The sequence below is a fragment of the Ochotona curzoniae genome, unplaced genomic scaffold, assembly GCF_017591425.1.
Source record: "Ochotona curzoniae isolate NIBS_2020 unplaced genomic scaffold, NIBS_Ocur_1.0 contig_3622, whole genome shotgun sequence".
NCBI classification, from domain to species: domain Eukaryota; kingdom Metazoa; phylum Chordata; class Mammalia; order Lagomorpha; family Ochotonidae; genus Ochotona; species Ochotona curzoniae.
The window spans coordinates 28,148,370-28,161,295 of NW_024465926.1; the positions used below are offsets into that span (position 1 = coordinate 28,148,370).

At 42.4% G+C, this 12,926-nt stretch overlaps 1 protein-coding gene across 2 annotated transcripts in view; it reads right to left on the minus strand.

Moving 5' to 3' along the window:
- LONP2 (lon peptidase 2, peroxisomal) overlaps window positions 1-12,926 on the minus strand; it is a 114,708-nt gene that overhangs the window by 82,707 nt on the left and 19,075 nt on the right. For both annotated transcript variants that reach the window (XM_040982747.1, XM_040982746.1), the window contains one exon: window positions 5,940-6,198. In XM_040982747.1, the coding sequence (XP_040838681.1) occupies window positions 5,940-6,198 (259 nt within the window). The remainder of the gene's footprint in view (window positions 1-5,939; window positions 6,199-12,926) is intronic.

Consider the following 12,926-nt stretch of genomic DNA (forward strand, 5'->3'; position numbering starts at 1 on the left):
TGGGGAGCAGCTGCTGAAAGAAAAAGGAGACAGATCCCAACAGCTCTTCAGTGCCACAGAGTCCATGCTGAAGAAGTCGGAGTTCCAGCAGGAGAGTGATGAAATGCTGCTGGCCAAGCAACAAGATGAGCTAAAGGAAGAGGCCCTGCAGAGCACAGTGAAGCTTTCTCAAGACAAGCTAAGCTGGGAGCAGGACAGGGACTGCTTGCACAGTCCCAAGATTCTCACTTGTCTGAAGCCTTGCAGGAAGCTGATGGACGTGCTGCAGTTGGGAGCTGGAGCAGAGAGCAAATCCCTGAGCAGCACCCCTAGTGCTGCTGGTCCAGTGATCAAGACATCCTGTGTGGAAGCACAGATGCTGCTGCCTACACTGGCCAGCTGCACTGCCAGCCTGAGCGGCCAGGCTGAGGCAAAGGTGGAGCCAAAGAAGCTGTCTGCTGAGCCCAAGCCCTCCACCACAGGGCACAAGAAGCTGATGGCCACCAACGTTATGGGAACTGTGGTATGGTTCAATGCCAAGTTCAGATACGGCTTCATCAGGCAAGACATCTTTGTTCATCAGACTGCTATTAAGAGCTACAATGCCAGGTATTACCCACCTAGCCTAGCAGACGGTGGGATTGTGGAGTTGGATGTGGAGGAGGGCCGAAAGGGCATCAGGCTGCCAATGCCACAGGTCCCCATGGAGCTGTAGTGCGCGGCAGCAGATATGTGGCTGAGTGGCGCCATTCCCAGTGCTTCCCAAAATGTGGGGCTCCTCAATGCCAACCCCTCTAGAGCCACACTGAGGGCTCAGGCAGCATGAGTGACAGCCAGGCCCAACCTCACTGGCTCCAAAGGCTGGCGAAGGCTCCTGCCCTGCTACCAGTCAAGACCCTACTGGCTCTGAAGGTGAATGAAGGCGTGGAAGGTGCCCAGGACCCAGCTGTAGAAAAACATGAAGTGCACAGCCAAGACCAGGGAGAAGACTCCCAAGGCCAGCAGCCAGCCGCCTCTCAGGCACTCCCCAGGCAGCTTGTCAGACAGCCCTAAACACAAAGACGGCACCCCAGCGCACTGCTGACAATCCACCTGCTCCCAAAACAGTGTAGGGAAGCTTCGCCTTCGCATCAGCACCGATGTCCCCTTTACTCACCCAACAACCAAGGACTCTGAAAGTCAACTCAGAGAACAAAAGAACTGAGATGAAGACCTTCAGCATTTATTTGTGATGAGTTTTTTGACACTTAACAAGCCTGATAGAACTGTCTATATTTTTAGCAGCTGAGTTTTTACATAAGGCTGTCTAGTTTTTTTTTTTTTGGTCATGGAAATTTGTTTGTTAAATTTCTATTATCATTTAAAGGTGAGGGGTTTTGAAAAAATGTTTTTTAATTTGTCAATTTATTCTAACATCTTTAAGGTACAATTTATTTTTTTTATTTTTTTTATTTTTTTAAAAGATTTATTTTTATTATTTTTTCATTGGAAAGGCGGATAAACAGAGAGGAGAGACAGAGAGGAAGATCTTCCGGCCGATGATTCACTCCCCAAGTGAGCGCAATGGGCTGATACTATGCCGATCCGAAGCCAAGAGCCTCTTCCAGGTCTCCCACGCGGGTGCAGGGTCCCAAAGCCTTGGGCCGTCCTCGACTGCTTTCCTGGGCCACAGGCAGGGAGCTGGAAGGGAAGCGGGGCTGCTGGGATTAGAACCAGCGCCCATATGGGATCCCGGGCGTGCAAGGCGAGGACCTTTAACCACTTGCGCCACCGTGCCGGGCCCTGGTACAATTTATTTTTAAGAAAATAAACAAGAAAAAAAATATGGAGTGGTCAATTAATACAATTTTCCAATTGAGGACACATTAGCTTAATGTGTTAGTGAAGAAAAAGTAACCTCATATAATTATCCCTAGTAGAAGTCAGAGGATTTTGAAAGAGATAAAAGCACATTTAGAGTTCTCTGCCTTGACAGACAGAGAAATCAGTGTGCTGCTACTGACTAAAAAGAAAAGTTTACAATTTAACAAGAAATGTCTACAGGACCTCTTAACAAAGCAAATGTAAAAAAGCAGCACAATGTGGAACCAACAAACAAGATCCATCAGGAACTGGAACACACTTCTCAGAGACTCGGGAAATTCTAAATTGTCTGGAAGAATATGTGGACAAAGTCCTAATAAAGTTCAATTTCCACAGCGTTTTGGAGGTTCTCTATTGAAACAGTCCACTCAGGACATGCAAGGAGCTCATTTCTGCCTGAAGTTGGGTGTGGAATGGAAAGGGGAAAAGGGGTTGAAAAGACAGCAGGAATTTATGGGGACCAGCCCTGCAGCATGACAGGCCAAGCATCCCACATGGGCACTGAGTCTAGTTCTGCCTTCGCCACTTGCCACCCAGCTTCCTGCTCATGTGCATGTGCAGTAAGGATAAATTAGGCTTTGGGGCCCCTGCCACCCACGGGGGGGAGCCAAACTTGTGTCCCCCAAATCAGACTGGCACAGTCTGGCCTTTGCTGCCAGTTAAGCAGTGAACCAGCAGATGGAAGATCTCTGTCTCCTTTATCCCTTGTAATCTGCCGTTCAAATAAATTTCTTTAAAAACAAACAAAAAACCCTCATGAAATACAGATTATTATGAAAACATGGTTCATAAACCTATATGCTAAAAGAGACATTTCATCTCATGTCTGTGATGAGATCCTAAGTTGTTTAAATGCAATATTTAAGTATGAAAGTTTGAATCCTAACAATGGATAGAAGGGAGAGTCCTGGTGGAGATGAGAGAAGTATCGAGGGGATTGCAACTCCAGCAGGCAGCATGGGGTGCAAGCATCACCCATTCTTCAAGCTGCTACTCAGAAGAACATGGGCATATACGAGGCGCCAACAATGTGGAGTCAGATGATGATTATTATTCTCCTGGTGTAAACTCACCCTTGCTTTTTCTTTCCTCATTACCACTTAACTCTAAAAATACACTCCTGGCTGATTCCTAAATGAACTTTCAATTCACGAGCAACTTCCTTCATATAAACAGGTACTTCCAGCAAAAGGCTGGAGTCCCATTCGTGGAAAAACAGGGTAAGCAAGATACAAAATCAAAAAAATAAGCAAGACGACAGAGAGCTGCTCTGTTTTTCCTGGGCTATTTTAAGACTGTGGAACAGTGGTGCCTACTCAGAGGCAAAGGGAAAAACAAAACTTTTCATGAACTCTAGTTGTAAGCATGTGACCAATCTTCAAATGCCAAGACCTGGGTGTTCCCTAAATGCCTCAACCGTCACATGAAACTCGACACATTCCCACAGACACCGCCCATGGCTGGGCCATAATGCTCCGAGTTTCCTATTCCCCACCTCTCTGCCAGCCCTTCACCTCCTCGGGCAGGAGCAAATACTGGCCGCCACCCTCTCCCCAACAGCCACACTCAGCTCCACACAGCCAACCAACAGGTTTTCAAAGAGAAATTTCCACCTGGCTTTAATAATTTAGAGAGTGTTGGGCCCTAAGTCCCCGGTACCACCATGGCAGGTTGCTGTAGTGCTTAATGACAATCTGGTAAGGGATGCCAAGCAACATGTGTCAGCAAAGTGTTTCCAAAGCCAGGAAAACCTCAGGCACCATCCATTTGACAGTGATCACACCCCTATACCTACCACACATTTCTAAAAAGGTTGCATTTACAAATATTTTCAGCTAAGGTGAGTGTAAGACAACCTTGCTTTACAAAAAACTCAAATTCTTATTTTCCTTAATTCTCTTAATATTGTCACACAAGTACAGTAGCTTAAAAAAATCAGAACAAGTTTTATGTCAGATTTAAAAGCATGCTCTGTTTAAATCCAGCGATGCTGATAAGCTGTGACAAGAGCCATGACATACTGCTCACCATTACTAGGCAACAAATACGTTTCCCTCACATTCAGCCCACAGATTAAACGATACTGACAGCAGGATTTAGAATACAATTTTAAAAGCCATAATGAAACTTATAAATATAAACCTGTTCTACCGAAAATCTGAGATTAAAACAATACTAAGCTAATTTTTAATGACTGTACACTCGGTGCCAGGCACTGAATGAGTGCTCTGCAGGTCCTACTGAACAATCAACACAACCACGGAGAGGATAAATTGTTCACATGTCATGTGCCTAGGACAACAATCCCACACAACACAATTTTCTCATACAAACATGCTCTTTTAATACAAACATATTCTTTTAAATACCATTGAACTCCTGTACAGCATTGTGTCACAGACAAGAAAAGAAATAAAAAACAACTAAGAGTATAAATCAAGTTAGGTGAACAAGAAATATATTTCAAAAGCTCTACAGCTAAAATGACAAGAATTAGGCCCTAGCTGATCCAAGACTATCTTTATAAAATGCTCTTTGCAAAAAGCAACTACAGCCTCTAGTGGCACTTGGGAGAATAAACTTGCTTCATTACAGAAACAAATCTAGATTCTCAGTTGTCTGGTCAGATATGAACCGCTCTTGGGCTATTTATTAAAATCTTAGGATTATTATTATAAGGAGTGTAAATAAGTAAAAGAGAACAAAAACAACTTCCTCATAAAAAGCTTTCTAGAAAAGATTCCTTATCTCCCTGTGAATGATGCAATCAGGAAATGCTAATAACGCAATCACATTCTTTTCTAGGTAATTCACTATACCTGTATGTTTAAACTTCTCTTACATTTTTATTTAATTGGAACGCAGAGACAGAGGTCTTCCAACTGCTGATTCATATCGCAAACATGTTCAGCTGCTGGGGTTGGACCAGGCCTAAGCTGGAAGTCTAGAACTTAATCGGGGTCTCCTATGTGGGTGGCAGGGCCCCAACTTCGTGAGCCATCACCACGGCACACACTACCGCAATCAAAAGCAGAGCTGGGACTGAAATCCAGCCATGATGATACGAAGGTACCCCAAGCTGCAGTTCAACTGCTACAACAAATACTATTGCTAAATTTTAAAAGATTTAGAACACTACACTTTAAAGTGTTCTTTACTATTTGCTGCAGAGTTGCATTTTCTCACAACTTACAGTTGCTATGAAGTCCTTACATGAAATACTTCCTAAGGGATCTTTCAATCACAAACACAGGGGTCGGAGAACACAAAACGACGGACATGCAACTTTAAGACTGTCAGATGTCTGAGACACAGTTCCTACAGTATAACACAGCTCTCGTAGTACAAAACACGAAGATAAACCCTCAATAACTACATTAACCTTTCTCATTACTCATATTCACTGCTACAAATCAGACTTACTAAGATAAAGTTAAAATTGTAGCAAAACAAACATGTTGTCAGAGATTCCTTATCTCTTATTTTCCTAAGCTACTGCAATTTTTTTTTAGAGATATGGGCCATTACTTATGGAATGCTACTGTTCCAAGACAAATGTAAAGATACTATAAAATCTGATCATAAAAAACATCATTACAAATGAAATTCTAAGAAAGCTGAAGCACAAAGCAGTTACCCGCCGTCATACAAGAATCGAGGTCAGCAGGGATGCACACCATGTTGCTTATAGGCCCCACGCCAGCCAAGTCCTGGAAACGTCCTGACAGCAATGGCTCAAGTAGCTGGCTCAGCAATGCCGCCCATACAGGACACCGGGTTCCTGGCTTTTACCTGGCCCAGCCTCAGCTGGTGCAGGCATTCAGACAATGAACCAAGGGAGGGCGGGTCTGTATCTTGCTGTTATTCAAACAAAATCACTCATAGAGTGAGGAGTCTTCAAAAAGAGTTCAGGGAAATGAGTTTTAAGGAAAAACAATGTGTGGATTTCAAAGCTTTTTGTGCAAAAACAAACATTTTATAATTCCGGTTACCATGAACTTTTGAAGTCCCCTCACATGTACATATATACACACATGCATAAATACTCAATGGAATGAGAAAGAAAGTCAGAGATCAAACGGACAGAAGTATTCTACCTGTGTCCTCGAATATCAGACTGGTCACACACTCCGCCGAGTGCAATCCTGTGGAACTCCCGACCCAGAGTCTTGGCCACCGATCTTCCCACACTTGTTTTACCAACTCCAGGAGGGCCAACGAAGCAAAGAATTGGACCCTTCAGGTTATTTTTCAGCTGCCTAACAGCCAAGTACTCCAGCACTCTTTTCTTCAGTTTTTCCATGGCGTAATGATCATTATCCAGAAGAATCCGGGCTGCTCGAATGTCTAGGCGGTCTGTCAAGACAACACAACAGAAATAAGTTGATCACGTGGGATTTTTAAGTGAAGAATTCCATTCAAGTCTGGTAAGAAACAAAATCTTTTTCGGAGAAATGATGTGATAGGAACAGATTTGGATCCTTCCCAATGAGTCTTCAGAGAGACCTGAACTTGGTTCGGCTTTCTGTTCAACACTTACTGACTGCTAATCAGACACTTGGCACCACTCGATTAAAAATGCCATATTCACATGATTCCATCTGGAAGAATTTCGGATATACAATTTCTCATAAAAACAAAGTCTCCACATATTTATTTGTGCTGACATTTTCTGCTTTAGTTTTTATACTAGTAATAAACACTCATTCTAAAAGCCCTGACAACTCTAGTAAGAACAAAGAAAACAAGTCACCCACAATCTCACATCCCTAAGAAAACATCATGACATTCATTTTGGTATGTGTTATTCCAGGCTACGTGTGTGTATTTATGGGTCTGATGTTTAATATTTTTTTAAAGGGATGATTGAACGAGTCCAATATTTAAATTTTTTTCCAAAAGGCTGATCTGCTTGAAAGGTAGAGTGACAGATAGGGAGGGAGGGAGACAGCAGGAGAGAGACAAAGAAGGATCTTCCACCAGTTGGTTCTCTCTCGAAACGCTCACAGCAGACAGGGCTGGGCCAGGCCAAAGCTAGGAGCTGGGAATTCAAGTCTGCAGTGTGAGTGGTAGGGACACAACACAACCACTTGCGCCATTGTTACTGCCTCCTCGGGTGTAGTGGAGTGGTGGGACATAACCCCACACTCACTGATAAGGATGCAGGCTCTCCAACAGCAGCTTCCCCAGCTGCGCCACAATAATCACTCCAATAGAACTATTTTTCAATGGGGTTTTGCAGACTTTTTAAATGCTGTAAAAATTGCTTTCATTATATGTATTGTGGACAATTTTCAATGTCACATGCATTTTTCGGTAGTTATGGCAACTTGATATGATTCTATCATCAATTTCCCATATTCACTTAATTCCTTATTGCTAAGACTTTAGGTTATTTACAATCTTTACAACTACATATATATATATGTATACATATATATGTGTGTGTGTATATATATATATATATACACACCCCAGCCCTACCTTATGATTCTAGCTTCCTGTTTTAAGGAGATCCTGGGAGGCATCAATGACTCAAGTGATAGGCATTTGGGGAGAGTGAACCAACAGAAGGGACTGTTCTCTCTGTGGGAGAGCAAGCTAATCCTTTGCCTTGCAGCAGGGGTTTCCATATCAGCACCAGTTTATGCCCCAGCTGTTCCACTTCCAATCCAGCTGTTTACAGCCTGAGAAAACAGCACAGGATGGTCCAAAATCTTGGGCCTCTGCACCCCGTGGGAGGCCAGCTTCAGATCAGCTCAGTTATGGCCACCGTGGCCATTTGGGGAATGAACCAACAGATGGAAGACTTCTCTATCTCTCCTTCCTTTTCTTAAAATCTGCTTTTCCAATAAAAATAAATAAATCTTAAAAAAAATAAGTAGATTTTAAAATAGAACGCTTCACATCAAATATCCTTATAAATAAACCTTTACATATCTTTTATTTCCTTCAGCTGATCTTCCCCAAACAGAAGTGGCAGGAAATTTTTTTTAAATAGGGTGAGCAAATTTCATAATACAGATTTAGGACCATAGCAATACTTCCCTCCTTCCCGTGTTCCTCACCCACTCTCCTCCCACTCAGAAAAGTTGTATTAATTTGTCTGTTAGAGGTGTATGAGTGCGTCTGTTTCTAAGAGAACAGCTTTCATCAAGTTTAACCAATGTGCTTTAACATTGGAAATACTCAGGCTATTAAATCTGAGGTTGCAGCAGTCAGGGTGACGTCACTGCCTGGTGGCTCTCAGTGGCCAGCCAGAAACAATGGCCAGCCACAGGATCCCAGGAGGCTGAAAGAGGAGGGAGCAGGGAGGCAGCAGCAAATGGACCATAGATGGTAGCTTGGCTCTTAAGTTAGTTCATAAAAACCTCGCTGAGCAATTTATACGTATATGTGTATATACACATATAAGTTAATTATAAAGCTATTAATTTTATTAGAGTCCTGGGTGATTTCAAAATGGAAAAATAAAATTTTTCTGGCTTCAGAATCCAATTATACAAATAAGCGAAAGAAAGTTTCCTACTTGTTTCACTAACATTAGCCTTGACTCTCAAATCTATAATAGACACAAAACCCTCGAGCCAATCTCATTTTCCTGTCTCTATTAAAATACTAGCTGCAACAGAATTGATTCTAGTTATATAAAAATGTTTAAAATGTTAGGTTATCAATAATTATATCTCACCACGTCTAAAGAAGAAAAAAATTTCCCTCAAAACGCCAGTCTGGGCCTAAAAACACTTGTTATATTATAGCACTGATTCCTGATTAATACATTTAGTAAGTTGAAAATAGAATTTTAGGCAATTCTATGCTAGAAAAGATTAAATATTTAACAAAGAATTTCATCCAAGAAATTTATGTCAAGTAAATACAATGCTAGACATTCTCTCAATCCTTTAACAAAAGCAATTTCCATACTATATGAATTATTTTCTACTTTTCTACAGAGGACGTATGTGTTCTGATGATTTTTTTTTTAAAGATTTATTTTCACTGCAAAGGCAGATCAAGAAGAGGAGAGAAAGAGAAGAAGATCATCTGGCCAATGATTCACTCCCCAAGTGACAATGACAGCCGGAGCTGCACTGATCCAAAGCCAGGAGCCCAGAGCCTCCAGGTCTCCCATGTGGGTGCAGGGTACCAAGGCCTCGGGCCATCCTCAAATGCCTTCCCAGGCCAGAAGCAGGGAGCTGAATGGGAAGCGGGGCTGCCAGGATTAGAACCAGTGCCCATATGGGATCCAGGATTAGAACCAGTGCCCATATGGGATCCAGGATTAAAACCAGTGCCCATATGGGATCCAGGATTAGGGGATCCAGGATTAGAACCAGTGCCCATATGAGATCCCTGCATGCTCAAGGTGAGGACTTTAGCCCTGAGGCCACCAAGCTGGGCCCCTGATTATCAGTTTTAATGATTGAATGTTTGACCTGTATTTCGAATAACACAATAACTTAAAAACTTGAATATAAATTCCTGTTTCTAACTGGAATACTGAAGTGGACTCTTCCTACTTCAGCTAAATCAGCAAACTTGTTTTTTTCTAACTCTTTCCTTTCTGCTTTTGTTTTCCACCTCAAAACTCTACATAACTAAGTAGGCTTATCATCTAAAAATTATGAATGACATTTTTAGTTTTGTAATGAAACATCAATCATTTAGACCTAATTCTGTACAGAAATTATTTAGGAGTTCAACAGAACTTCTTTTATACCACAATTTACTTATCTTCTTTTCTTTGTTGAAATGCTTAGCAAATGAGGAAACTATCTTCACGATGGGAATATGGGCTCCCTACATCTCCTACGCTGATGAAAATGGACAACACCAGAGGAGTCTCGCAGACTTAGGTTGTACCTGCTTCCTCTAATAGAAGCCTGAGAAACTTAACGGATAAAATTCAAAGATTTCCAAAATTTTTTAGCCAATTAATAGCTATGTGCATTATTAAACATAATAAATGGTTCTATCTAGATAGGGGTGTGGGCTGCTTTAAACTGTCACACATTTAAAAAAATTACCATTTTTGTAAAGAATTATGTCTTTCTTTCCTTGAAAGGCAGAGTTACAGGGATAGGAGAAACAGGGAGACAGAGAATCTACACTTTCCAAACGGCTGCAGTGCCTGGGGCCGGGCCAGGCTGAAGCCCAGAGCCCAGAGTTTCTTCCAGGTCTCTCAGGTGCGTGCAGAGGCTCAAGCACTTGGGCCATCTTCCACTGCTCTCCCAGATGCATTAGCAGGAAGCTGGACCAGAAGTGGAACAGCCAGGTCTGGAAAGGGCATCCATCTGTGATTCTAGCATCAGAAGCAAAGGCTTAATGCACTGTGCTACAAGGCCAGTCCCAACCCTAACACTTTACCCCAGCATAATTTAACACAGATATGGTTCATTTTCACTGTTTTTGATTTGTTTTTAGGATTTATTTATTTTTATCAGAAAGGCAGATATATAGAAAGAAGGAAAAACCGAAAGAAAGATTTTCCATTGTTGGTTCACTCCCCAAATGGCCACAACGGTCAGAGCTGAGATGATCTGAAGCCAGGAGCTTCCTCCAGGTCTCCCACTCAGGTACGGGGTCCCAAGGCTTTGGGCCATCCTTTGCTGCTTTCCCAGGCCACAAGCAGGGAGCTGAATGAGCAGTGAAGCAGTCAAAATATAAGCCTGCACTCACATAGGGTGCTGACGCTTGGAAGTAAAGGATTAGCCAGTTAAGCTAAAGCACTAGCCTGGGTTCTCTTTGAGATTAAATTAATAATCTCAGTGATGGAAAGAATGACCCTCAATAGATTAATAATAGGCAATTTTTTTAAATATTCAAATGTATGGACCTGCTGAGGTAGTGAAGCAAGCTAGTCCTTGCTGAAGTGCTGGCATTCCATGTGGGCACCAGTTCAGATCCTGGTTGCTCCATTTCTAACCAAGCTCCCAGATAATGGCCTAGGAAAACAGCAGAGGATGGCTCAGGTCCTTGGGTCCCTGAAGCCATGTGGAAAATCTGCGGGAAACTGCTGGATCCTAGCATAGGACTGGCTCAGCTCTGGCCATTGCAGCTATTTGGGGAGTGAATCTGCGACGGAAAATCTGTCTCTCTGTCTCTCTCTCTCTCCTTCCCCTCTCTCACATTCAAGTTAAATTTAAAAAATTAATACATATATTCATATTTAAAATATTGAAAGCTGGTATGTGTGGCACATTTTCTGTGGGACATAAATGGTTATTTAAGAACCAAGATTTCTGAAATCTCTAGCATTTTTAATACAGAAAATTTACTAGTGAGAATAACATAGCTATTCAATTTTTAAAAGCCTACAGGGCCCAGCGCCGTGGCCTAGCAGCTAAAGTCCTCACCTTGAACGCCTGGGATCCCATATGGGCGCCGGTTCTAATCCCGGCAGCTCCACTTCCCATCCAGCTCCCTGCTTGTGGCCTGGGAAAGCAGTCGAGGACCGCCCAAAGCTTTGGGACCCTGCACCCGCGTGGGATACCCAGAAGAGGTTCCTGTTTCCTGGCTTCCGATTGGCATAGCATCGGCCGTTGCGTTCACTTGGGGAGTGAATCATCAGACGGAAGATCTTCCTCTCTGTCTCTCCTCCTCTCTATATATTTGACTTTGTAATAAAAATAAATAAATCTTAATAAAAAAAAAAGCCTACAGAGAGCCCCTCTTATATGTACAGTGGTTTAGGCAACTAATCCTCTGACAAACTTAATAAATCTGAAATGTAAAAATAACAAGTTTCCAACAGAAGAAGCAAATATAACGAAGATGATTCAGACATTGATAGATGACTACCAGAGATGATCTAGAACAGACTGAGGGACAGCAGGAAGGGCCTCAACAGAGCAGGCTGGGAGGAGACTCGGCTACAGAGCAGTCTGCGGGTAACACAGCGCTTGTCCAAAGAAGAAAACCCTCAGATGTAGGGGTTCCCAAGATAACAAGTCCAAGGAACTTGTGTATTCAGTGGAGAATTCTGCTCAATTCCTCCGTCTGGTCACATGGTGCCCTGAAGCTGTCAGGGGCTAGTAAGCCGTGGGAACAAGGTTGTGACTCTAGAACACTGCCATCTTAGCAAGGAGATTTGATACCCTAGGAAAATAGAGCCCAGTGTGATAGCTCAATGAGCTCATCCTCCCCTTGCAAGTGCAGGGATCCCCTACGGGTACCAGTTCATGTTCCAGCTGCTTCATTTCCTATCCAGTTCCCTGTTTATAGCCTGGGAAAGTTAGTGGAAGATGCCCAAAGCTTTGGGACCCTGCACCTATGTGGGAGACCTGGATGGAAGACTTTTCTCTTTCCTTCTCTGTATATCTGCTTTTCCAATAAAAAAAAAATAATGAATGTCTTAAATGAAAAAAAAGAAAAGGAAAAGGAAAAGGAAAGGAAAGGAAAAGAAAGAAAAGAAAAGAAAAGAAGAGAAGAGAAGAGAAGAGAAAAGAAAAGAAAAGAAAAGAAAAGAAAAAGAAAAAGAAAAGAAAAGAAAAAGAAAAAGAAAAAGAAAAGAAAAGAAAAGAAAAGAAAAAGAACACCACTGGGAAGAAGAGCACAACAGGGTTCCTCTGCCTCCCCTCCCCCTCCGCCCCCATAATCTTTACTTTGAGTCTCTGACACTCTAATTGCCTATCTTCTTTCTCTTCACCTTGGTTCAAATTGCCCAGGCCATGCCAAAGGCAACTAAATATATCTGAAAGGAACAGGGATATGATAAATGTTGATTTATTCATGGTAAATGCTTTGTTAAGGAGAAGGACAATACTGCGTAGTGTCTATAGCTATTAAGGAAGTTATGAAGGTTGGCATGGTTGTGTAGCAAGCTAATCCTCCACGTGGTAGCATTGGCATTCCACGTGGGCACTAGTTCATGTCCTGGCTGCTCCACTTCTGATCCAGTTCTCTGCTTAGAGCCTGGCTCCCAACTTTGGATCAGCTCAGCTCCGGCCACTGCAAACATTTGGGAAGTAAACCACCAGACAGAAGATTTCTCTCTCTCTACTCTCTCTATAAAATCCACCTTTCAAATAAAAATAAATAAATCTTAAAAAAGGAATTTTTTTGTATTTTTAAAATTTGCT